This window comes from Zootermopsis nevadensis, unplaced genomic scaffold (genome assembly GCF_977971745.1).
Source record: "Zootermopsis nevadensis isolate Lab colony 2312 unplaced genomic scaffold, Znev_1.0 Znev_ptg000007l, whole genome shotgun sequence".
Classification (NCBI taxonomy): Eukaryota; Metazoa; Arthropoda; class Insecta; order Blattodea; family Termopsidae; genus Zootermopsis; species Zootermopsis nevadensis.
In genome coordinates, this window is record NW_028259139.1 from 13,672,780 (window position 1) to 13,698,874 (window position 26,095).

The 26,095-nt window shown below is 40.9% G+C and overlaps 3 protein-coding genes across 4 annotated transcripts; all 3 read right to left on the bottom strand.

The window, feature by feature from the left end:
* Positions 1-10: 10 nt before the first annotated feature.
* On the bottom strand, positions 11-15,197 carry LOC110829719 (kelch-like protein 10). The gene is made up of 10 exons (XM_087344355.1): positions 15,022-15,197; positions 12,590-12,771; positions 11,184-11,435; positions 9,523-9,802; positions 6,712-6,951; positions 5,700-5,869; positions 5,214-5,383; positions 4,253-4,411; positions 3,076-3,283; positions 11-1,616 (listed from the first exon to the last, which is right to left on the bottom strand). The coding sequence occupies exons 2-10, from the start codon at positions 12,766-12,768 to the stop codon at positions 1,331-1,333; spliced, it is 1,944 nt and encodes a 647-aa protein (XP_087200481.1). The 5' UTR covers positions 12,769-12,771; positions 15,022-15,197; the 3' UTR covers positions 11-1,330.
* A 1,414-nt stretch (positions 15,198-16,611) lies between these two features.
* LOC110832046 (uncharacterized) lies at positions 16,612-20,425 on the bottom strand. Of its 2 annotated transcripts, none has more exons than XM_087344353.1 (6): positions 20,003-20,425; positions 19,561-19,893; positions 19,044-19,451; positions 18,527-18,934; positions 18,010-18,417; positions 16,612-17,297 (listed from the first exon to the last, which is right to left on the bottom strand). In XM_087344353.1, the coding sequence occupies exons 1-6, from the start codon at positions 20,397-20,399 to the stop codon at positions 17,224-17,226; spliced, it is 2,028 nt and encodes a 675-aa protein (XP_087200479.1). In that variant the 5' UTR covers positions 20,400-20,425; the 3' UTR covers positions 16,612-17,223. The 2 variants fall into 2 exon arrangements, with proteins under 2 accessions (XP_087200479.1, XP_087200480.1); XM_087344354.1 differs by having other exon boundaries at positions 16,612-17,389.
* Positions 20,426-20,505: 80 nt separating this feature from the next.
* LOC147874618 (uncharacterized) lies at positions 20,506-24,907 on the bottom strand. Its single transcript, XM_087343827.1, has 2 exons — positions 24,792-24,907; positions 20,506-20,963 (listed from the first exon to the last, which is right to left on the bottom strand). The coding sequence occupies exons 1-2, from the start codon at positions 24,811-24,813 to the stop codon at positions 20,506-20,508; spliced, it is 480 nt and encodes a 159-aa protein (XP_087199953.1). The 5' UTR covers positions 24,814-24,907.
* Positions 24,908-26,095: the final 1,188 nt, after the last annotated feature.

Sequence of the window (26,095 nt, forward strand, 5' to 3'; positions counted from 1 at the left end):
GGGGGGGGGGGGGGGGAGAGGAACAGCTTAAATCTGAAACTTATACCTCCTTCATCTTTCTGTCGATTACATAAAGGTTGCGTTAATGACCGGGTAATTTAATGGGAAACATTGTATTGTGATATTTCTTTCATTAGTTAGAGTTTTGAAAATATTTACAGGGAAGACCAAGACGCAGAATAACTTTACGATGGGTTGAGATGATGAGACGACAGCAACTGTTATAGAATCGTGTTTAATGGCGGACTCTGATATAAGCGGTGTTGAAATTTCTAGTTACGTCACTATATTTGTAACTATTACTTTAGTCTCTACTATAATATTGCTAACGAAAAAACAGACGAACTAGATAGCTTAGGAAATCCGAAGGTTCATCACCGAATTAACCAAAGCCCTCCATCGGACCCTGACCTGGGCCAACAAAATCCAGATTCTTTCAACTCCTATCTCCCATAGATCCCGCCTGAGATTATCCTCCCATCTACGTCTAGGTCTCCCCAGCAGTCTCTTCCCCTCAAGCTTCCCAACCAATACCTCTTGCCCCATCCATGCGCGCTACATGCCCTGCCCATCGCATTCTTCCTGACTTACTCTTTCATATGCAAAAAAACACGTTGTGATATCTCATATTATTTTTATTAAGTGTTAAAATTGTAAAGATAATTATGGGACACGATGCATAATATTTGATATGCCTTATTTAATCCAAATTTATTGATTTTATTAATTTTGGCTTTGTTAATTTATTGAATTGATATGGAGTGGCGACACTCAGTCGCTTGAACATCTTTCTGCCAGTTCCCATCGGCGAGCGCGCTACATAGGATCACTATCGTTTCGCAGCTACCCTGAGGATGAGAGCAGAGATGGCTCTCGTAACGTTGGAGGAAGAAATGGTTCATTCACCCACCAGACGTGGCTTGTTGCCCGAGAGTCTTTTATCAATTTCGGTCGCCGCGAAAACTTCACTTTATACATCTTTCTTCCAGACTTTCCATCTAGCGACGACATGACATTCACAAAGCTTTCGCATTCGTAAAAGCTGTTTACGAGGCGAAAACTTAATTTTTTCCGGATGTGAAATGACGGTTGCCTTAAGAAAACATCCCGGTAATGTGACACGTCGGCAATCGTAGACAAAGTTATTTTAAACAGGCAAAGAACAACCTAACCTAACCCAACCTGACAATAAGTATTTATGATAGGGTCACTTGCAGTGGCGGCCCCTATAATTTTTCAAAAATTAAAAAAAAAAAATTGTTTATATAATTTGTAACCAAATTGTGTCTTTTGCATCAGTGTCTTTCAATTCGTAAATAAATTGATTGATTTAAACCATACCAATTGCACCTTTAACCCATTCCTCGCACCGAAGTGCGAAATGTTTTAACCGATCCAGCGCCGGCCAAGCTACTGGGTTTGAACTCGTGGCTACATCAGTAGAAGGACAAGTTTGTGTGGGAGGACGGTTACATTCACAATCCAACATTTTTTTACGTTTCTCCTCCATTAATTTGTCTCTGTGTTTGTAGGAGTAATCGCTTGCGTTCGGCAGGTTCTCGATGACACAAGTCGACATCTGGGATCTATAAACATTCATGTCTACATCCAGGTACCTGCAATTTGAAATATTAAAAGTGAAAACAAACCCTTTTGTGTCATCCATAAGTATTATCTACACTCAAGACAATATTTTTCACATTTCTCAAACACAGTTACAGAAAATGTGTAGCTCAAAATGAGATGATGTAACTCACGAAAGGAATGCGTCTTCTACCACAAATAATGTATTTAATAATTAATAGAAAAATAATTTGAGTGTCAGTTCATTTATGTAAAGAAGTTATCCATTTTCTTAAAAATATATAAACTTTTTCTTTGTGGTTCTAAAGCATCAGAGATTTCGGTGCAGAATAAGTATACTAAAAGAATTATCTATGTCTGATGGGCTGGCTCTGTCTTTGCGTAGAATGGAAAACTGCTTGAAGCTAAGGGCACAAGCTTAAACCGAAATGTCGTTGCTTGTATTTTGTTTCCAGACAACCTTAACAAAAATTCCCCCAATGGGACTTCAGAGCACGATTCTCACACCATATTTCAGAATAGTTTCTTCGTGATCTCTGTTTTACTCATATACGCATAGAACACCGGCCTACGTGCTATTATAACACAATACATTTTATTACATCAAAATGGAGGGAGAGGTTATGAATATTTTAAAACGCTGTCAAATGACGTTCAGCGGTACATATGTTTGGTGTACTTCATCAAGCCATTACCTTCGGTCAGAATAATAAATTTAATCACACACTTTCTTTGGAGAGATAAGCGTATTTTGTTTGAGACATGCGCCCATGACAGTATATCCCTCTTTTAGCAATATATTTTCAAAAATCTTTTTGTCCCACCAAAAGTAGTTCTGGAGAAGTTCTGCTGGATATAAAACAGACAGTAACCTAAACCAAATTAATTTCAGTGCGATTTCTGGCTCTTGCACATTCGAGTATGAAGAAAACTTTGTTCTGGGATGTTTTAGAGCTGCTTACTCACTCAGTCAACAGATGCGTGGTCAAACACGCCAAGAGCCAGCCTTTTCCAAATAACCATCCATCAAAAACCTGAACATGAGACTGATAGGTGTCGTTAACACTTTGATGAAAGCCGAAGATTATGGCGATGCTGATGAGCTGAACGCCAGAAACTTCCTGCCCAAGAGAGTACCCCGATCAAAGAAACTTGGTCAAAGAGCTTCTTATTAACGCAGTTACAGCTTACGTCTGATTAGCATTACCTAGTCATTCGCCCTCTGTTTTAACGATTCAGCTTCACCGCAACATCGCCCTGTCTGCTTTCTTTCTACCCCCTTTCTCTCACCCATTTTTCGCGTTGTATTCAAGGCCCTGAGTAAGCTGTAAGAACCTCCGAAACGTCGGTCATTTTCTACGACACTACACGGTACACCATCCGCAAGATCGCGGTTATATCGACCGGAACTGGTTCACCTCCAAGTGCTTTTCGAAAGTAACAGTTTGTGATTATACAGCCCTGAACAATCAAACAAAGAAACTAACAAACCATCGATTTCCCTTGTCATTGAAACATGCAAAGCGGGAGAGGTAGTGTTGCTCGTCATAATATCCACCGATGACGAAGATCGTGTCGTCGATCACTTCTGCGTTGAGTTTATATGAATGGAAGTTCATGCCAGGGATCACGGTCCACGTGTCTTCTGCAGGGTCGTACTTTTCGGTACTGAGCTTGGATGATATCCTGTTGCGTCCTCCTGCCCACACACACACATTCCGTAATAGGTCACAGTATATAAAAAAAAAAGCTGCCAAACGAAACTTATTCTAACCCCATTCAGTTAGAACCAACTTGACATTTATTACTCTGTCACCTGGCCACGAAATATTTAGCCTTTATGGAACCGTAAGAGTCATTACCTTATTCACAAAAGTCGGTAGTTGAACCCTTCCCACATACTCTAGTTCTATAAAACATTTTAATATTATCCTTCCTTCTACGCCTATGTATCACATGTGTTATGTTACCTTCAAGATTACCAATTATAACTTTCTAGATATGGTCTATGTATTTCTCGTATCTTCAATGCTTCACACTCCGTCCGTCTTACCCAAAGGACTTTATGCTCTTAAAATTTGTAATTCCGTAAACGGAACGAATGAATGAAATACAACGAAGAAAACTGATTCCCTTTTGCAGTGTTAATATTAGTACCAGGAACGAAATTGAGGATCGAATAGCTGCAATATTCCTTTCGTACTTGTGGCATCAGGAAATTGCGCCTGACATCTGTTCACTGCTTCATACAACTGCGTGCGAAAATATTGTTGAACAACAACAACAACAACACAAGATGCACTGTTCAAAACGGCATTGCTCAAACAATTGAATGCGAAGAGACTGCTTTAAACCACCGGCTTTTCGGGTATAACAGCACGACAAAGTGAAATTTCCTTGCTACAAGAACAAAATATTTACCTTTAAAACTGGGACTGTCTGACAAATGGGGCATACGTTAGTTCAGATGCCACAAGAGATTATGCGTTGTTAGTTAGTGGTCTTTCTGGAGAATGTAATCGAAACCACGAATCGGGGTTAAAAATATTGACAAATTAACTCTGTAGTGACAGGAGAAAATGCTGTTCATAAAATCTCAGTCTCTCAAAGAAAACATTTCACAATAACAATTTCTGTACGAAGGATAGAGGAGCATCAGAGTTCTCACCTATGGCGTACAGACAGCCGTGGAACGCGACGCAAGAAAAAAACGTACGTCGACAAAGCATTGGCGCAACGAACGTCCACTGGTCGGTGTCCGGGTCATAAACTTCCACCGAGTTTAGATAATTGGAATGATGAAATCCACCAGCGATGTATATTTTGTCTGAAAAACAAATTAGCTCTATGACACGAACTGTACACATATTTGGTGTAGGCAGAGGCTTTATATCGGGTCATGCAGAGCACAAACATGGGACAATCCGGATTTAAATTCGTGTATTTGTTAATAATATTCGTGTCAAAGAAAACGAGTATAATGGATGAAAATAAACTGATTAAATATAGTATAAACAGTATAAAGTGCTTAAATTAGTGCATGATGGAAACGATGGTAAGCTACATCTTCTGTGAAACGAATTTTATGAAATTTAGTACCAGAGATGTACGGTACGAGCTGCCAAGCGGTGCTTAACATTTATAATATAATGTGCTATTTACATGAGATTATTAACTGTGTCAAAAACATTATACATCTGTATTATATGAGAGCCAGTTTGATAGTTTGATGGTTGTTTGCATTCGCTCCTAGTGTACACTAAAACTGTAGAAGATGATGCACAGGGACAGCTTAAAAGAGCAGAGGAAACCATCACACGCTCAGAACTTCAAGCAATCGCAATCTTTGAAATTACGTATAAAAGTAAGTGATAATAAAACAATATGGGACAATGGAGTGAGGGAAACTAAGTTCAAGAGCGAAGAGGAATGACTTGATGACGAAGGCAAAAAGTTCGTCTGAAACGTCGGGAGAAGCCAAACGTCAGCCATCTTCTTACTCGCTACCGTCAGAACCTCAAATCCTGCGATTACTTCAACAGTTCTTACGTTGTTACACGCGGACAGACAGACAGACGCCTCGCCTTCTGCACTAATTCATACATTTCTGTTTCACAGCATTTACTTACCATTCAAAACAGCCGCACTTTCATAGTTTCGCTCAGTGTTCATGGGAGCGATCAATGACCACTGGTTCGTCTCGCAGTCGTATCTTTCAGCCGTTCTGTGATAACTATGGCTATCGTGACCGCCCATGGCGTACACTGAACCTCGCAGAACTGCCACACTTAAATAGCATCTGAAACGATAAGAGTACACGCTCTACTATGCTCATTTATTTCTGATGGATATACATTTCCTCTCGCAGACCACAATTTTTTGATCGTCATTCTTAAATAATAATTCAGATGAATTAAAAGCATAACGTATTCTTAAAACCAACATTGTCACAAATGTCCTTCTACCTATTCACACTTTGCACGATGCTCCTGTATGTGAGTGGTACAATTTTACATCCCCTGCCCACATTTATATCTTGACTAACAGAGCGACGATCAGCTTTTGAAGAAGGACTCTGTGCCATGGAGTTCCTTAGTTACCAAGCTGCATCTTACCTGCATTCATGCATAGGCGCCACCTCGCGGCATGTCTTCGTAACAGCGTTGAAACAGAGACATGATCTTAAACCTTTAGAGCCTTCTTCACCACCGATGACGTAAATGTCGAAACCGACTACTGCCGTGCCATGGTGGGCTCGCCGACCGATCGAGTCGAACCCCTCCACCTGCAAGAACGACAGGTTATGGCTTCTTGTTACTTTGCCTCATTTGGTCTACTGATGTGAAGTCCATACATTAGAGTCCAAGCGACCAACCACCGGAGCAGAGGTGCAACCCCCGACAGTTGACAGAAATTGCTACACCGTGGTGGGTGGCACTCGACAAAGACCATGAGAAATTAACTTGGAGCAATCGTGGAATTAAGAGAGACTGAGGAAACACGAACAACATTACCAGTGCCCTCTTCAAGTTGGACAGACAAATGTAGAATTAATTTCTGATCAACAGCTGACATATCAGGTTCGTACGATGGTAGAGACAGATGTTGGTGTTTTGGGTTTTATCGACGCAAAGCTGGAGGCGGTATGTCCCCCACCCCACCCCAAACAGTGTGCCTCCTAATTCACGAGGCGTTACCACGCAGATGGCCAACATCAACAATGATCAGTACCTCATTTATTGCATTGAAATCCACACTGACGATCAAAGATGATTTCGTTTCATGTCTAAAATCAGCAGACAGGTTACCATGACAGATGACGTAGGACGCTTATTGTAAATGGTATTTAAGGAAAACTTCATATTCTTCGTGGATTCCTATTAGAATTTACATTTTACATGAGATTCAGCATTTAATTTATTTATTTATGTATTTGAAGCTTCTCTTAAAAAAGGGTTCACTGCAATGAAAATAAACGAACACGAAATAAAGATGCAAAGAGGTGATTGTTATTAAACCCAAATAAACAATTACTTGGTAAAAATAAGCAAAACGTAGGAAAATTAGTTTTTTCTCGGAGACGTCATTTAACAGGTCACGGTAAGAGTAGAAATGCGTTCAACTCACCACACTCCACCGGTTTGCTCGTACGTCGTACGCTTCGATCACATCTGACGGGATTCCGTGGTGAAACCCACCAATAGCAAAAAGAATGTCCTGTGGGATTCGTGGGTAGGCAAATCTTGGTGTCACGAATTCCTTGTCTTTTTTCTTTGTCATCATTTCTGAGTCGTGAAGAAACGCGAGCGTCTCCGAGATCAATGGTCTGCACCCCTCATTTTCCATCACGTAAGGGTGATTTGATACCTGTTGAACAGTTCATTGTGGACCTTATAAACTTTAAGGAAGGGAAGCCTTGAATCATAGCACGTTTCATTGCAGAGGAGACAAGAAATTCACACATAATTTGTTTGGAGACTAACCGAAACAGATATGGAATATACAGGTTAACATGTTTTTGGTTTATGTAACGACGCTCTTCACAAATGCACAGGATGTGGAGAGCAAAGCAAAGTTATATCGAGAAATGTTTCGACAAAATTAAATAGTTCAATAATGGTTGCATTTTGAGTTACCTTCAAAATTGTAAACTATTTCTCGTCTCTCTAGTGCGAGACGCACGCTGCGAACACCACATTCTTTTTGAATCGATAACTTTAATTAATCGTCATAATTACGTAGCATCGAAAAACATTATGACAAATAGTTGCTTCGAGTTTCAAGGGAGGCAACCTGCTGCATGTTGATGGTTGGGTTGAAGGTCCGTCAACACAACAGCGTGTGATTATGGGCTCCATGTCTATTAAGATCCATTGCATGTTTCGACCTTAATTGGTCATCATCAGGTGGTTTTCTTTAAGTGTTCGAAACTAGTAGATATGAATGCTAAATTATAAAGACATTTGAAGCAGGTAACATTTTCATGGATCCGTGCAATTGTTTCACACGTATTCGTAAGAGGAAAGTAGCTGAAATCACAGGACATTTGACATAGAGTAGAAACTTTTTTTCTCTCTTGTTAAAGCACGTATTGAAATGGAAGAAATAATATCTTAAGTTTCATGGCTGCTTCGTGAGACGACTGTTGAAATATTGGAATGTTCAAGCTGTCTATGAGTTTGAAGCCCTTAGAGTAATTTACTCTTGGAGGTAGAACGAAGCTTTCTTGATGCAATTTTCGGATGTCTGTTGTCCCTATGTAGTCAATCACCTGAGGATTATCATGCTGAAGTGACCTCGGGTTGACTATGTACATCGCCGGAGATGCGTGAAATTATTATAGCAGCTGAGATACGTTTCGTATGGCAGTAGGATCTGAGCCAGAAGACGTGAGTTATCTGCTGGATGATTTTACTAATCAAGCAGAGTGAACGTTTGAATGTTGTTAACAGTGGGATGCTGTAGTTGAACTGAAACACGTAATGGATCTTAATAAACTCTGTGACTGTAATAAAAGATTGGCGCGCAGACAGACGGACGGACGGACGGACGGACTAACAGACACGTACGAGGTGCGATCGGAAAGTTTCAAGACTGTGTCAATAGAGGGCGAACCGGATGTAGTACGGGCTTCTGCCGCTAGGGGGTGCGGCCTACATTCATAGTGAATCAGTGTGCCAGCCGGCATCATCGAATTAGCATTTGTTTCTTAGTTACGGGCGTTTTGGTAGTGCATTACACCGACCCTCCTGCGATTTCAGAATGGCGGATTTTCATGAACAAATCAAATTTTGCCAAAGACTCGCCAAAACGGCTACGGAAACCTATGAAATGCTAAAGCAAGCATTTGGGGTGTCCGCAATGGGTCGTGCACAAACTTTTGTGTGGCATTCACGTTTTAAAAATGGCCGAACCTCTGTCGATGATGATGACGAGCGTTCTGGACGACCATCTTCGAGCACAACGCCCGAAAATGTTACGAAGATTCGGCAGGCCATTCACGAAGATCGACGTCGTACCATCAAGGACTTGTGCGACATTGTTTGGATAGACTATGGGACCTGTCAGCTGATTCTAAAGGAAGAACTCCACATGCGACGCATCATGACAACGCGCCAGCGCACACCGCCCTCAAAGTTTTTGGCCTCAAACACCATGGCCGTCATCCCGCACCCTCCTTATTCGCCGTGTGACTTCTTCCTCTTCCCAAAGATGAAAATTCAGCTAAAGGGAAGGAGATTTGAGACGATAGAAGAGATTCAGGCAGAATCGCAGATGGTGCTTGACAGGCTGACAAAGAAAGATTTCCAGGGATGCTTCCAGGCTTGGCAGCGGCGCTGGGATCGTTGTGTTCACTCCCAGGGGAACTACTTCGAGGGTGATGGATGAATTTAATACCTGAGATAAGTGTACGGGTTTTTATAGGCGCAGTCTTGAAACTTTCCGATCGCACCTCGTACAGACGATGAATAAAGACGATTATTAACTCCAACCACATCTCTGCACAAAAGGACGAATCGAATATTTGTTTTGAACATACACCCACACCCACACATGCGAGCGTGTTAGAATACTAGCGCCATTCCACAGGTAGTTTTTGTAACCATGGAAACTAAGATAATCTGGGAATTTTTTCGCAGCAAATTTTGCGCGGAATAAATCATTGAAATCATAGTGTAATTTTCACGTTGTTATTGTAAGATTTTAACCAGAATTGGAATATGTCAACAGATTCTGTTAAAGCTCATCAGTATTAAATCTAATGAACATCCGTTTAGACGGTGTCGAGCTGGATCTGCGGACAGAGAGACGGGCTTACACGTAGTGACGTAAATGGCTCACGATTTGCATTAATTACTTACGAACACGTGTGAAAATACAATTGAAAAAGCGGGTTTCCATTCCCATAAACATCCACGATTTCACAGGCATACTGACCTTCTCCTTGAAAAACTTTGCGTCAAGTAGTCCCAGTCTGACGCCCTTTAAAAGGCCTACGATGTGGCGTTTCCTGTTGTCCGGGTCGTGGTTGATCCACCGGAGAATGCACTCCCACACAACTTTCTCGTCCTTCACGTTCAGTTCCTCTGACCCGATTATCTCTTTCAGCTCCTCTACAGCCAGTTCTAGCACTTCCTCGCTCTGCTGAGACACTTCCACGAAGTGACGCAGAACGAAGCGACGAGCTTGAGTCGCAAGTTCGGCGCAGAAGTGAAACCTGCGACAGCGTGGGCAAAAGCCGACTCAGAATCCAACTCGTTCGTTCTCTGACACAATGAACCACTGAAGCAAGAACTGGATTCTCAAGCATTTGCACACCACAGTATTTCACCTCCAGTTTTTACCTTAGCCCTTTGAGACTGAGAGCAGACAAGTGGAGAGGCAACTGTGAGAGACGCTCCGTGTAACCGGGACAAAATAGAAGGTTTTTGTCCATGAAGGTTCCCAGGCAATGCCCGCTCGTCCTCGTGATAAAGTTATAGGTTGAAACAAGGGCTTGGCGTACGCAAGTGAAGAAGGCAGTGAGATGACAAGCTTAGAATTTAGAATTCAGGCATTAACATTGGCGAAAGGATGTTGTGTTAACTGTGTGTGTTAATTCAGTGAAACCTCGTTTAACCGGACTACGTGGAGGTGACCACGGGTCGGATAAGCCTACAAGTCGGACGACCGAGGGAAAGGAGAACATGGTCATGAATAAGAACAAATAAGTTCAATACAGGTTTTCCTCGTCGGCGGATGATGCGGGCGTTTTGCATGCACAACCCAACGGCAAAAGAATCACTCGTGAGCGCTGTTCGAGGAAGTCTCTATATTAAAATAGTGAACTTATCAGTCATTCTGGCCATCACATGAAGTGGAGGTTCTGGTGTGATTCTGCCGATGTCAGTTGATTCGCTTGCTACGTTGTCCTGAACAAGAAGGAGTAAGAGTTCACCTTCTACGGGAACCAGGAGTTTGTTTTTTATCTTTGCCCGATAATAACCAATTCCCTAAATGTCCTGAACTGTTCATAATAATCAGCAAAATCTGGATGTGGGGTTAGATCAAGGAACTGTGTCGCGTGGACATCGATTTACACACTTCAGCCGGTAGAAACCGATCACAACCGATCTGGTTGAAATTCGGTCGCTTAATGAGAGAATCGGATAATCGAGGGTCGGTTAACAGAGGTTTTGCTGTATGCAGAAAGATGTGGGGCTGAATGTTGACATTGATATTGGGAGGATTATGTAGGAAGCAAGGAATGCCGCAGAGAAAGAAAGAAAGAAATAAAGAAGAAAAGGAATTCGAGAGGAAGACAGATTTAATTATGACCCTACAATATTTCGTGATTAACGTTCTACGTGGTGAAATTAGTCATCTGCTGGTCTTAATGACGACCAATACATACGCAGTTAAATCAAAACATTTATATTACAGGCACATTAATTATAACCTGCAAACAGCCCTGACCTACAACGAATTATAATTTGCCCAGTCCTCAGTCACAGGTTTTAAACTCCGACCCGGCACTCGGCTGCTCTGTTGGGTAAAGCTGCCTCGATCCTGCGACGAATGCTGGCGTCTCAGCGAATGACAAATGAACATTAATTTACCTTTCTAAACGCATGATGCGGATACAGTTGTCGACGTCTGTCGCGTCCTTGAGGAAGTCGCAGCAGAGTTTAGGAAGGTCCGGAATACACAAGTAATCGGCCGCCACGAGCAGCTCACATGCGTTGTCGGAGTTGATGACCACCTCCCGCAAATAAACATAATCCAGTATCTGAGTCATCATGTCTGAGCTGATTCCGCGGAGGAGAAAATCAGTCTCCTCACTGGTGTGCAGTGTTGTCGTGAAGAGGGCCCTGAAACGTCAAGAAGCAGTCGTTAATTCAGACCGATTTCGAGAAACGGCGAGCAGAAAATTACAAATTATGCTCATAAACTTTAAGTTTTTATAACTCACGTAGCCAAATAAAAGTATCCTTTTGTCAATGTGGTGGATGAGAGATATCTGAGGTTATAACAACTACTGCAGAAATTTTGAAGCCAAGCCACAAATTAACACAATTGTTTCAACATACATCGCAGGCTGTACATTCCACTGATTAATCAGTTCGTAATATGAAATCGATTTGTTCTGTCAAAACATTTTCCCGACAATAAACTTAAATGAAAAGCCGATGTTTCTACGCGGCTTTTAAAAAGTGATCTCCAACAAGCAAACAATTTCCTATTACAAAGTAAAGGCTTTACATTGCAAGACAAAGAGAAAGATCTGATTGTCGGAAAACTGAAAGAGGGGCACAGCTTGTTGCATGACGTGAGAATTTTCTGTTGGAAAACAGAAACAATGTTTCAAAGGTCTAATTCATTTATCGTTTCAAGAAAGCAACGAATCCTTATTTATAACGCAAGTAGATTAACGTATGCACAAATTCTCGAATGATCCTCTCCTCACAATGAAACATTTCTTGTGAAGTTCTTTGTTACAGTTTCTTATATTTCAGGCAGAGCAACGCACAGCAACTTTCAATGTTCCGGACACTGGCGTGACAAAGGTGCATTACCAACTTCCTTCCGGACATTTTCGGTCGTCTTTATTTATTAAAATCAAGACGATTTGGAAATGGATTGTAATTCTACTTTCAGATCGATTGACTGTCACCTTGGTACACTCGCACTTAAAAATTAGTACAAAAGGCCATGTACGTCTTCAGGGAAGTGGCGACGTGTTTTCTCGTAGAAATTATCGGACGTTTCAGAGGTGCTTACTGCCTCCATCATCAAGAAAAGAAGACAGTAATAAGGCCTAAAATACCACTCAGTTTCTACGCCGCAACGTCCAGAAGACATTAGTCTTCTTCCTCGCTTCCATGAAATTTAATAACAAAAGACAATTGGCAATATAAGAATACAGGTTCCTGCAACAAAGGGGGTATAACATTTCACATACGAATTGACGTCTATTGTGTCCTTATTTCACATGTTAATCAACCAAGTCAGTACATAAACAAACCTGAAATATTCACTACGCATCGAGAGAACCATTCTGTGGACTGGAAAGACGCCTCCATCCTCCAACCTCAACACCGTGTCACAGACGTGGTTTTTCTCTCTCAGATCGTTCAGAGGGACCGATGCTTCGGTGCACTTCGAACCGTCGTGAAAAAGGCTGCTACTTAGGTTTAACTCCATCTCCTGAAAAGACAGTCCATCGCTGTTACAGGTTTTTCCTCATACTGACGCGTGTGCACATAAACTGAGATGGAACACGGTACTGAGAATAATATCTGGGCCTGCGAGAGAGTTACTGACAAGGGAAGGGTGAAAATTGCGTAATATGGAGCTTTATAGAACTTGTTATTGTTTCATAAAGGGCGAGGCATTTGATTACCTAGGCTACTGTTAGATTCTCAAGCTCGACTTGGGCTCCATGGACTCAGTTTGTTTCTTTGTTATAGAAATGCCTGTTGAGATTCAATACAAAATGACAAAGCTCTAAATGCGACATATAACTAACAAACTAACCACTTAGACGGCTTAGGGAACACGAGGTTTCAACACCGAACTAACTAAAGCCCTCCACCGGACCCTGCCCTGGGCCAACAAAATTCAGTCTCCTTCAACTCTTATCGCCCATAGATCCCGTCTGAGATTATTCTTCCATCTACATCTAGGTCTCCCCAGCGGTTTCTTCTCCCCAGTAAGTAAAGTAAAGTAAAGTGTCCCGCTATATGCCTATGTAGACCTCGGCACTAGATGGGGGTGAGTGATCAGCATCACGCCCCGGCCGTGCTTTATCCCTGGGAAAGGACCCCGTACCCATTAGACAGGAGGCTGGGTGGGCCACAGAGGCTGGAGGAAAAATCCTCTGCGCTCGTTGGAGATCGAACCCCGATCTCCCAGCCCGTAGCTAGTCACTGTACCGACTGAGCTATCCCGGCTCTTCTTCTCCCCAGGCTTTCCAAAAATACCCGGTGCACTCCACATGCCCCGCCCATCCCACACTTCTTGACTTACTCTCCCTGAAAATGTGGCTGATATAGGAAATATTATGTCATTAAGTTTTTCATTAATAACATCAGGTTAAATCTTCTTGTAAGCAAACTACGTAGACAGTAAGTATAAAATATCAATGTAATCTGTAAAGTCTTAGATGCTTCTACTCTGGTGAATCGATTTTAAAAAAATACGACAAAAGTATGCCACAGAAATTATGTGACCTTTGATGCAGGACCAGGCAGTTAACAAATAAATTTTGGAAAAAGAAGTTATGCCTTTTCATAACCATAAAATTTTCTAGTTCTTCTCTCTCTCGCTCTGTAGAACTAAAAGTTCTTAAGAGCTTACATGATTAAGGACTTTTATATACACTAAAAGCACAAAATGTAATTTAAATTTATCAAATGAACGCGAGAATTACAGTTGGGAACAGTCACAAAAGCTGTTCGTTGTTCTACCGCATGCGTAGATCCAGCCTACATCACGCTACTCACACACTGGAAAGATCAAGATATTCTATGAAAAGTCGAGTGGGACTCGGCTTGTCAAAAAGTAGCCCACTTTCTTTACTGAACCGGAAGGTTCGTGTTCAAAAAGCGCCCGCCTCCGGGGTCTATCCTGAGCCAGTTGCATCCAGTTCGCTCTATCGAGTCCCATCTCCCTAAGGTTCATCTTAATATTATCCTCCCACCTACGCCGAGGTCTTCCCAGAGGTCTCCTCCCTTCAGGCCTCCACCCCTCCTCTGCCCACCTCACCATGACAACATCGGGTGAGGAAAACAGGCCGTGGAGCTCGTCATGCACTTTTCTCTGTTATCTGTCCCACCCCCGTTTTGGGTCCAAATATCGTCCTCAACACTCTGTTCTCAAAGCCCTCAGTCTATGTTCCTCCCTCATTGTGAAAGACCACGTTTTGCACTCATACGCCACAACTGGCAAAGTTACGCTTTGGTTCATTTTAATCTTAATTTTCTTTTGGTATGAGACCGGAGGACAAAAGATTTGCACTCAAGTATTCCCCGGATTTAATCTGCTGTTGTAGAGAGATAGTAAGAGGGAGATTCGTCGATAATAATAATAAATAATAATTCGTCATAAAACCCAAATAAAAATTTCTCACAGTTCCCTAAAACGCTTTAATAATGTCGATGTATCAAGAGATGTGAAGTGTTAGAATATATACCCCACTTCTTAGCATCCATATATTTTTATTAAGATTCTGGGCTACTAAACACGTTTTATTCCTTTAAAAGTGTAAAATGTTAATTGCCTACTGGAATATTATTTTACTATCTATGATGCCGTGAACAAACAGAAGCCAACCTAATATTGCCTGAAATTGTGTTAGAAAGACGACAAGCCTAATTCTTTTACAAGAGTTCATAAATGTAGATGAAAACACGTAAATGTCATGAACAATTATAATAATAAATAGGAATCCCTTACCTCAAATTTGTTCAATGGTAAGATACCACGATGTCCGCTGGAAAGACTGGAGGATAGTATCACAGATTTCTTAATAACTCTTATATAAGAAAAGTACTTGTGATATTCTAAAAAGTTTTTAACAGCACAAAATTATCTAGTCTACGACACACTTCTTCTACAAGCGATTCACAGCTCAGTTCTTTCCACACTGACGAAAGCGGACGGCAATACAACAATGCCGTCGAAAACTGTGACGTAACAATTAGTAAAGGAATCGAGTGCAACACGGTTTATTCAGGCAATTATACTGCATGTATAAGAAATGAATAAAGAGCCTTATGGGATGCTCAACCAACATTGTTGCAGGTGTGGGTTGGAAATCCGAATACATTTTTTTACATTGTTGTAGACGCAGGTATTAACATAAAAGCTTACCATTGTCGGTCCATATTTACACATTGTTGGTAGTTGAGAAAATATAAAGAGAATTAATCTAACTTATAATTTGGTTACATTCGATCATAAATGTAAGAAGTCAATAATTAATACTAAGTACTTCCCCTATAAGCGTGATGCTGACCACTCACCCCCATCTAGTGCCGCGGTCAAGGAAGAGAGGAGCTATACCTCCACTCACCCCAAACGCCTACATGGCGTATAGTGGGACAAACTTTACTTTACTTTTACTTCCCCTATAAGAAGAGAACACATTTGAAAATAATCGGAAGAGACGTGAAGAAAACTACAATTCTAATTTCCCTTATTTAAAAATAACTCCCGTTTTCAGTGTACTTAATTAATTTTAAAGATGATTTTTGAGGGGCCCGGGCGCTGGGCCAAAGAAAATGTTTCCTTCGTTCGAACCCCGGCAAAGATGTTTTCTGTTGTTCGGATAGCAAGCATTAGGGAAGAATGGCGCTAAGGCAAATTCTGTTTTGGGGGGGGGGGAATTATTTGACTGACTAAGGTCACAAGCCCGAAGACTGTCTGAGACCCAGAAGATGAATTTGTAAGAAACTGTCGTATTTCCCCTTAGTAAATACCTCACAATCTACTGGTCATGTGTAAACTCGAAATTGAGGGTTGACATTTCTTTACTTGTTCGCTTGTGGCTCGCGAAGAAGAAACCTGGCGTAATTATTCCTTAAGACAGATGATAGAACATATGAAGGTCGGAACTCTGGGAAAAGTGTCCTGAGTTCCATTTCCTTCAAGGGCGGTTCCTTTAACTACGAAACTAAACGAGATAAAACAACTGCGCCAGGATCAGAGATTTTTGCCTCGAAGAGGAGATTACGGAAACAAAGGTCTGAAATCAGGGTACGACTCCTGACAAGAAGAATGATTTCTGTTGACAAGAACGCAACCGTGATAAGAGAGCGACACCAAGGCAAAATTCTTATTTAATAGCCATTTTAACAAGTTTACGATAATATGAAAAAACGCTATAACATAGTGTTCTGCAAGTTAAAAAAGAAAACTTTGGTGCCAGTATAGGAGTTTTGTTTCCAAATCAATTGATTCTGTATGATTAAGGGTTCTCCTAGAGTGAAGCATTTAAATATTTCTAAAATGATACACATATTGAGGCAAAAATAGCTTCTGCAATATATTTAACAAACCTTTATTATGTATTTGTAGCATTTGCACTTAACGTATTTTATGTACATCAGAAGGAATTGTAAATGAGGCAACAGCTAAATTCACAATTCTTTCACTTAACAAGTTTTTAATATTTATAAGTACAATGTTTATTGTGATTAACTACACGAGAGTCAGGATAGCACGGCTAATAGACTTTTGCCTTGTAACAAGTCACTCAACAGATAACTGATATGTAATGGATGTTAGACAAGACGTATATAGAAAATAACAAAATAATTATAACATTTTGTGCATATCTTATAGATAAAATCAGTGGAAATTTCATATATAAATTATTTCTGAAACTATGATATACCAGAAACCCATTTCAAGGGTCCATATTTCTCCTTTTATATTTATGTTTTATTTGTAGTTAATATTGCCTTAATTATCCCTCATTTCATGCGTTCCTTTTAATTTGATCCTTGGTCATGGTTAATCATACACTGCGTAGAGTTTCCACGTATGACTTGCTTTGTTAGCACACTCTAGAATACTATCTGTTGTCTCCTATGTAGACTGAAAATAGGTTTTTACATATATAAGACAGCTATGAAAGCACATTGGAATAGCAGCTTATGTTCCTCTGACCGTGTGATGTGTTTCATGATGGAGAACTTGCTTCTGCGAAGATGTCTTCCGTTGTACCACTGAGCACATGAAAAACAAGCAGAAAGGCAGGAGGAAGCAGAAACTTTGATGCTCACATTTGTGGCTAGGCAAAACATGTCCTGAAGTTAAACTAAAACAAGACAAAATGAAAATGGCAATGTTTTAAACACATACGTTGTTACTATAAGTGTTATTAAAATATAAAATACCCTATCACATAATGAGCAGATTCATAAATTGTAGGTCTGCTGTTCACCACATTTTATAAGGATGAAATCAGATGAAGATGAGATGGATGGAGCACATAGCATGAATGGTAGAGATAAGGAATGTCTACAAAATGTTGACTGAAGGGCTTGAAGTCAAGAATCAATTAGAACGACCGAAACATGGATCGAAAATCATATTAAATTGGTTCTTAGGTGAGATAGCAGGCTGTGGACTGGATTAATCGTTACATCTTTACTCTTGAATTCAAGCAGGAGTCGTAATTTGGCCCAACTGCCGCCTCTCCAGACCCATTCTTTGGCTTTCCTGTCACTTCTGGTGATTGTCAGAGTAATGAATTCACATCGGCTACAAACGCCAAATTCCAAACACGGACTCACCGTTCATAACCATCGACTATATCCACATTACACAACCTTGCATTGAACGTAGTTTCATGTGTTAACCACCGTTCCAGTAGCAAACGAAGAGAAGTTCAGGAACAATTCTAAATATTTTTTCTATACAGAAAATTGTACTTACAATTGAGGACACCCTTCGCCTTGCCGCGGACGGCTGCCAATGCCTGGTCTTTGGTCTCTGCCACAGTCTGTATCGTCTCCATCAGCGCTTGCCCCACCTGCTCTGTCTTTTCATCCACGAAGTTTTCCGCTTCTTTAAGCGTGTTGTCCACAGCTGCACTTGTGTTGTCGATGATATTATCCATAGTCTTCTCTACCTTGTTTAATACCACATCCAAGACGTCGATTTCAGTGTTCTTGGCGTCCGCCCCCTCACCGACAGGCGCGGTTTCCAGCTCTGACTTGGTTGACCGAATGGCATCTGCGGTGTTCTTGACCAGTTCCTCCGGCATCTCACTCGCCAACTCATTTTTTTTATTCGATATGTTCTCGACGACATGTTTCTTCTTTTTAAACAATTTCTTGCAAGCTGAAGTGGAAGAATGATATTTATTATTCAACCCATCGTTCCAGTAGCTAACGAAGAGAAGTTCAGGAACAATTCTAAATATTTTTTCTATACAGAAAATTGTACTTACAATTGAGGACGCCCTTCGCCTTGCCGCGTACGACTGCCAATGCCTGGTCGTTGGTCTCTGCCACATTCTGCATCGTCTCCATCAGCGCTTGCCCCACCTGCTCTGTCTTTTCATCCACGAAGTTTTCCGCTTCTTTAAGCGTGTTGTCCACAGCTGCACTTGTGTTGTCGATGATATTATCCATAGTCTTCTCTACCTTGTTTAATACCACGTCCAAGACGTCGATTTCAGTGTTCTTGGCGTCCGCCCCCTCACCGACAGGCGCGGTTTCCAGCTCTGACTTGGTTGACCGAATTGCATCTGCGGTGTTCTTGACCAGTTCCTCCGGCATCTCACTCGCCAACTCATTTTTTTTATTCGATATGTTCTCGACGACATGTTTCTTCTTTTTAAACAATTTCTTGCAAGCTGAAGTGGAAGAATGATATTTATTATTCAACCCATCGTTCCAGTAGCTAACGAAGAGAAGTTCAGGAACAATTCTAAATATTTTTTCTATACAGAAAATTGTACTTACAATTGAGGACGCCCTTCGCCTTGCCGCGTACGACTGCCAATGCCTGGTCGTTGGTCTCTGCCACATTCTGCATCGTCTCCATCAGCGCTTGCCCCACCTGCTCTGTCTTTTCATCCACGAAGTTTTCCGCTTCTTTAAGCGTGTTGTCCACAGCTGCACTTGTGTTGTCGATGATATTATCCATAGTCTTCTCTACCTTGTTTAATACCACGTCCAAGACGTCGATTTCAGTGTTCTTGGCGTCCGCCCCCTCACCGACAGGCGCGGTTTCCAGCTCTGACTTGGTTGACCGAATTGCATCTGCGGTGTTCTTGACCAGTTCCTCCGGCATCTCACTCGCCAACTGCTTTTTTTGGTTCGCTATGTCCTCAACGAAATGTTTCTTCTTTTTAAACAATTTCTTGCAAGCTGAAGTGGAAGAATGATATTTATTATTCAACCCATCGTTCCAGTAGCTAACGAAGAGAAGTTCGGTAATGATTCTAAATATCTTTCCGACATAGAAAATTGTACTTACAATTGAGGACGCCCTTCGCCTTGCCGCGGACGGATGCCAACGCCTGGTCTTTGGTCTCGGCCACATTCTGTATCGTCTCAATCACCACTTGCCCCAACTGTTCTGTCTTATCATCCACGAAGTTTTCCGCTTCTCTCAGCGTTGTGTCCACAGCTGCACTTGTGTCGTCGATGATATTGTCCACAGTCTTCTCTACCTTGCTTAATACCTCGCCCAAGACGTCGATTTCAATGTTCTTGGCCTGTTCCTCCGGCGTCTCACTCGCCAACTGCTTTTTTTGGTTCGCTATGTCCTCAACGAAATGTTTCTTCTTTTTAAACAATTTCTTGCAAGCTGAAGTGGAAGAATGATATTTATTATTCAACCCACCGTGCCAGTAGCTAACGAAGAGAAGTTCAGGAATGATTCTAAATATTCATCCTATACAGAAAGTTGTACTTACATTTGAGGACGCCCTTCGCCTTGCCGCGGACGGATGCCAACGCCTGGTCTTTGGTCTCGGCCACATTCTGTATCGTCTCAATCACCACTTGCCCCAACTGTTCTGTCTTATCATCCACAAAGTTTTCCGCTTCTCTCAGCGTTGTGTCCACAGCTGCACTTGTGTCGTCGATGATATTGTCCACAGTCTTCTCTGCCATGCTGAATACCACGTCCAAGACATCGATTTCAGTGTTCTTTGCGTCCGTCGCCCCACCGACAGGCGCGGTTTCCAGCTCTGACTTGGTCGACCGAATGGCATCTGCGGTGTTCTTGGCCTGTTCCTCCGGCATCTCACAAACAAACGGCTCTTTTTTATTCGGTATGTCCTCGACGACATGTTTCTTCTTTTCAGACATCTGTTCGGCCTTCGATCCCAAGTTCTTGCAAGCTGAAGTGGAAGAATGATATTTATTATTCAACCCATCGTTCCAGTAGCTAACGAAGAGAAGTTCAGGAATGATTCTAAATATTTTTCCTATACAGAAAGTTGTACTTACATTTGAGGACGCCCTTCGCCTTGCCGCGGACGGATGCCAACGCCTGGTCTTTGGTCTCTGCCACAGTCTGTATCGTCTCAATCACCATTTGCCCCACCTGCTCTGTCTTTTCATCCACGAAGTTTTCCGCTTCTTTAAGCTTGTTGTCCATAGCTGGACTTGTGTCGTCGATGATATTGTCCACAGTCTTCTCTACCTTGCTTAATACCTCGCCCAAGACGTGGATTTCAGTGTTCTTGGCGTCCGTCGCCCCACCGACAGGCGCAGTTTCCAGCTCTGACTTGGTCGACCGAATGGCATCTGCGGTGTTCTTGGCCTGTTCCTCCGGCATCTCACTCGCCAACTGATTTTTTTTATTCGATATGTTCTGGACGACATGTTTCCTTTTCTTAGAGAACTTCTTCGATCCCGAGTCCTTTAAAGCTGAAAAGTAAGAATTAGATTTGTTATTCAAATAGGTATGTCAGAAGGGAATGAGCCGGGATAGCTCAGTCAGTAGAGTGACTAGCTACGGGCTGGACGTCTGGGGTTCGATCCCCGACGGGGGCAGAGGATTTTTTCCTCTAGCTCTGCGTCCAGATCGGCTCTGGGGCCCACCCAGCCTGCTCTACAATGGGTACCGGGGTCCTTTCCCGGGAGTAAAGCCGGCCGGGGCGTGATGCTGACCACTCACCCCCATCTAGTGCCGAGGTCAAGGAAGAGAGGAGCTATACCTCCACTCACCCCAAACGCCTACATGGCGTATAGTGTTACAAACTTTATTTTACTTTATGTCAGAAGGGAAATAAATAACGAAGTATAGGCAATGATATGGTGTTTGCTAAAAAATCAGGAACGCTGTGAACATAGTTTATTTTCTTAACAGTGTTGATTCGCTGACCTGAAAGTTGAGCAGTGTTAGTTCTCTTTGAGATACAGAACGAATTATTAAGTATTATTTCGATGAACTTCGGCTTCAAAGGGTTTGTCGCGATTCCTATCTGACGGAGGCCGCGTCATGGGATATCGGTTTGTATGGTTTCATAGTAATGAAGTATATAGACGGTCAGAGATTTGTGTTAATGTTACTGTATGAACGTTGGCAGGATTTCAAGTGTCATCTTCATTACTCATTATCTGTGGTCCTTGGAGATGCTATGAAATGAGCGGTATGTGAGTTGACCTCTGCGTCATTTCATCGGGCCCATTTTATTACGCAGTGATTTAACATTTTTATTGCATGAGAGGATTATACTATTATTATTGATGTATCCTTATTGCTGATACATCTTTTGTACAAGTTGTTTCTGGAAGAACTTATTTGTAACTTAAATGGGAAACAGAACCATGCGTCTGAGGAAAACCACGTTAAATCATGTTAAGAGAAAACGATATCACGGCCGATTTTAAAACTTGGGTCGTACTGAATAGTAATACTAAATGAGTGTAACAGGCGATTTAGCTGTAATGATTATTTTATCGGCAATTTTGAAACAAAGTTATAATATTATTGTGACAAGGAAGAGATATGCTAATTCGTCTTGTCACAACATAATTTGATGCTACGTAACCTCAGAAGTTGACAGAACGGCATGATATAGCTTCGTTAAAATATTTGTTTCATATCTTCATATAATCAGGATATGAGGAAAGCTTTGAAGATAGTATTACTTGTCATTTCTGGGTGGTCAGCCTTTTTTTTTAAAGAAAATATGGAAGTTCGATTTGAATTTACGTGAGTTACATTTTCGACTGATATGAACCTAGGTGAAATTTTCCCGACAGGTTTTGATGTAGACCCTCAACAACTATACCACTGAAGTCCATTAAGTAATTACGAGTTTAAACATTTGAACGATCGGACATATTCGACGTCTTTGCTGTCTGCTCACAAGAAAACAAGCAAATACAACTATGACAAGAAAAAATTACATATTAAAACACTGATACTAGAATTTACACAAGTTTAAAATCCATCGGTAGAATTAAGGGCCTGGATTCCTGGCCAGCATGGGAATGGGAATTGGTTATTTTTAATACCGAACATTACACTTCTTTGCTTTCAGGAGGACGATTATCACACAAGCTAGGCATGCAGGCTGGACTGAGGAACAGCATTGTGACGCACATCGGCTATCCACTGCAGCAATCACAACTTAAAATTGTCAACGATATCCTCAAATGGTCTTTGAACATAAGGAAAAATACATAATTTATTTACTCAGCTACGTTCTGTAAACTTCTGAGGTTACGTAGCATTAAATTTTTTGATAAGATGAGATCAAATGTTCTTTCATACTTCCCTTCAGAACAACAATCCCAACTTTGTTTATTTAAAAATCGTCTGTTACGCTGTTAATCAATATTTCTATTTCGGACGTCCCAAGTTCGAAAATAATTTTATCCTATGTTTTTGTGATTCTTCTCAGCTCACAAAATGCCGAGACTGTGTCTTAAAATACGTCAAAGCTTTCCTCAGTCAGATTTCGTATGAATCATGTAATTTCTCGTTCGACGCTGCATAATCTAGGCAGCTGTACAGCGTCGTTAATGAAACCAATGATCTATTAAAGGAATCGTAACTAATTTTGTGGAAAAAAACATCCGAAGATTCAATACGCTCAATACAGGGTCGATTCTGAAAAATCCAAATTAATTATGGTAAATGTTCATTTTGAATTTTATACCGTTGCACCAATTTTTGACTTTCATTTAATTTTGTTGATTGGATTCGTAGTTATCTTACCAACATATCTGGAATGTTTTCGTTTTCTTATCTTATTAAGTCAGGAGTGCCTCAAGATTCCACCTTAGGCCCCTTAATTTTAAGGTATTTATTAATGATATCTGCGACTCTTTTCGCCTTTTTTACCTGTTGTTTGCTGACGATTTAAAGATATGTCGTAATATTAGAAACGTTGTTGATTGTAAGCTGTCGCAGCATGGTATTCATTCTGTGCAAAACTGGTGCCTTAAAAATGGTATGGAGCTTAATTTAGGTGAAACTACGATTATATCTTTTACTCGTAAAACAAACAGTGTATATTTTAATTACACACTGTGTAACAATTTGATATCGCGTTCTCATTGTGTTAAAGATCTCGGTATATTACTGGACTGCAAGCTGTATTTTCACCAGCATATTGATTACATATGTTCACAAACCTTAAGAATGCTAGGTTTGATTCGGTATATTACGTCTTCTTTTTCTACTTTAGATAGCCTATTGGTTCTGTACAGTAGTCTTGTTCGATCTAAATTGGAGCATGGATCTGTTGCCTGGAATTTCATTACTTCCACTGATTCTACCAAACTTTAAAAAATTCAAAGGAAATTTGTAGCTTTGTGTCACATCAGAATTTTGAATGGTCTATGTCAGTGGTGTTCAACCTGGGGTACGCGAACCCTCGGGGTTACGCGAAGACATCTTAGGGGGTACGTGAAATTTAAATATATATATATTATTTTATGATAAACACTGAATAATCAGTAATGTAATTTATTTTAGATGTAGATTATATACGTTGTATTACTTGGGTTATACACCAATAACTTCGGGGCTACAAAGTTGAAGAGAAATTATATCTGGGGGTACGCGAACAAAAAAGGTTGAATGCCACTGGTCTATGTGACTATAAATATGAAGACGTATTAGTTAGATTAAATTTCCTTTTACTCCACCTGAGGAGGAGCCATCTTGATGCTCTCTTTCTCATTAAAACTTAAACTTTTCATATACGTGTCCTAGGGCCTGAAAAATTTACACCAAAATCTAGGTTGGTTGGTTTTTTTTTTTGTTTATTTTGTTTTGTTTTGTTTCTTGCGATCACAACACTCTCTACACTCTGTATAAAGGTTTGAACATGTAATACAAGGACTTGGCATTAACAACAACAATTATAATATTGCTCTTGGTAGGAATGAACTTATTGCGACCACAGTCTGTCTACTCAAATAAAAGGAAGGATTTTATAACTTTGATGAATAAAATAAAAATTTCTAGAGAACACTGTGTGTTTAGAAGTGGATGGAGTGACGTGTTATGGTTGATAAACAGTTGTGGCGCTTAAAATAATCAGGTCACACAAGGTAAAAGACAACTGTGTAATATTTACAAAACAAAATTTGATATTGATGTAATAATACTGAGTTTAAACGTAAATTTAAAATTTGGGCGTGGGAAAACTACTGTAGTGGTCATCGCTTTGATTAAAATAAAAACCATTATTGTTGTCGCTTGAAATATTAATAAAACGAAATACTCGTACATACCTTCGCCGAAACCTCCAGACATGGTACTTGGTGTCTGAAGTGAATTTAAACTCCGATTAAAGGAGCGTTTGTTCCTGTTGGCACCAATCGGTCTTATATGTTCCTGCGGTCACCAATGTTCGCGACTTTAATATTTTTTGACTTGTTGGGTGAGGAAGTGGGCGTGGAGTGAAGGAGGAAAGATAGCGTCTGTTATTCAGTAGAGTAGTATAGCATCGGTTCAGAACATATTGGCCACGAGTATGCTTATGTAGTGCTCAAGTCAACTGAAATAAAGTATAATTGTGTTTGTATCTGAAGGTTTCATTGTAGTGTACAGCGTCATTTCAGATCACAGTGACCACTGACAGATTTCTTTATTTAGTGCGTGTGAATTCGAGAGTCTATTGTGATAACTGTGTTCAGGCAGAGTACCGAAATAATGTCGCCTCCACGGAATGTTATCATTCACCGGGAGGTTATGGAAATAATGGCAAGCGTAATTGAGAAATGTGATGAGGAATCACGTCGAAAACGTTTGTTGTTACCAATTAACAACGCAACAGAGGGCAGCACTGTACACGGGGAAATCTCGGTCATCTTGTATATTAAGAATCAGGAGGAAACACAGAGAAATGACCCAGCTTCTCAAATCACCAGGAAAGAAGAGATAAGTGTTTTATCAGAAATACAATTCAAGGAAAAAGTGTCAACAGTACCAAACTGCTACTCATTATAAAAAAGAAAATGCATTTTAATTGGGGACGTAAGTCGTTGGAGAGGATTGTAAAGAGCCTGGGGTTTGAATGGAGGAAATCACAGTCAAAACTCAAAATTCTGATAGAGAGAGGAGAAATTGTTGACTGGAGATAAAGATATCTTATGAAAATAAAGGAGTATCGGTGTAAGGGACGCCCAATATTTTATATTGATGAATCATGGGTTGACAGAAACCTAACCTTTCGTAAATGCTGGCAAAGCGAAGAAGTCATGGGCGTCCAGGCCAATGTGAACTCGCATGTAGGAGGAATTAATGCTGATCCCCAATCTTCCTGCTCAGTCAGTAATTGTCCTTCAGACTGACAAACCGCCATCAGCCTACGCTATAAAGACAGACGTGATTTCGTGGCTTCGCAAGAAAGGTGGAACTGTAACACGACCATGCGAAAAAATGAGCTGTATAACCTAATTCTGCCACTGAAACCCAAAGAGAAGATCTACAAAATTGATCACGTCTTGGAAGATTACGACCATTCAGTTGTTAGACAACCTCCATATGTGTGCGATTAAATCCCATAGAACTTGCATGGGCGAAAATAAAGAGA

Bases quoted from the DNA above. Each gene is read 5' to 3' on its own strand.
- LOC110829719 (XM_087344355.1), bottom strand. From the start codon at position 12,768: ATGGAGTTAAACCTAAGTAGCAGCCTTTTTCACGACGGTTCGAAGTGC. The intron at 6,952-9,522 runs GTCAGTATGCCT...ACTGTTCAACAG, and splicing joins CAAAGTTTTTCAAGGAGAAG to GTATCAAATCACCCTTACGT. The intron at 5,384-5,699 runs GTAAGATGCAGC...TTATCGTTTCAG, and splicing joins GCGCCTATGCATGAATGCAG to ATGCTATTTAAGTGTGGCAG.
- LOC147874618 (XM_087343827.1), bottom strand. From the start codon at position 24,813: ATGTCTGGAGGTTTCGGCGAAG. The intron at 20,964-24,791 runs GTATGTACGAGT...CTTACTTTTCAG, and splicing joins GTCTGGAGGTTTCGGCGAAG to CTTTAAAGGACTCGGGATCG.
- LOC110832046 (XM_087344353.1), bottom strand. From the start codon at position 20,399: ATGTCTGAAAAGAAGAAACATGTCGTCGAGGACATACCGAATAAAAAA. The intron at 19,894-20,002 runs GTAAGTACAACT...CTTCCACTTCAG, and splicing joins GGCGAAGGGCGTCCTCAAAT to CTTGCAAGAAATTGTTTAAA. The intron at 19,452-19,560 runs GTAAGTACAATT...CTTCCACTTCAG, and splicing joins GGCGAAGGGCGTCCTCAATT to CTTGCAAGAAATTGTTTAAA.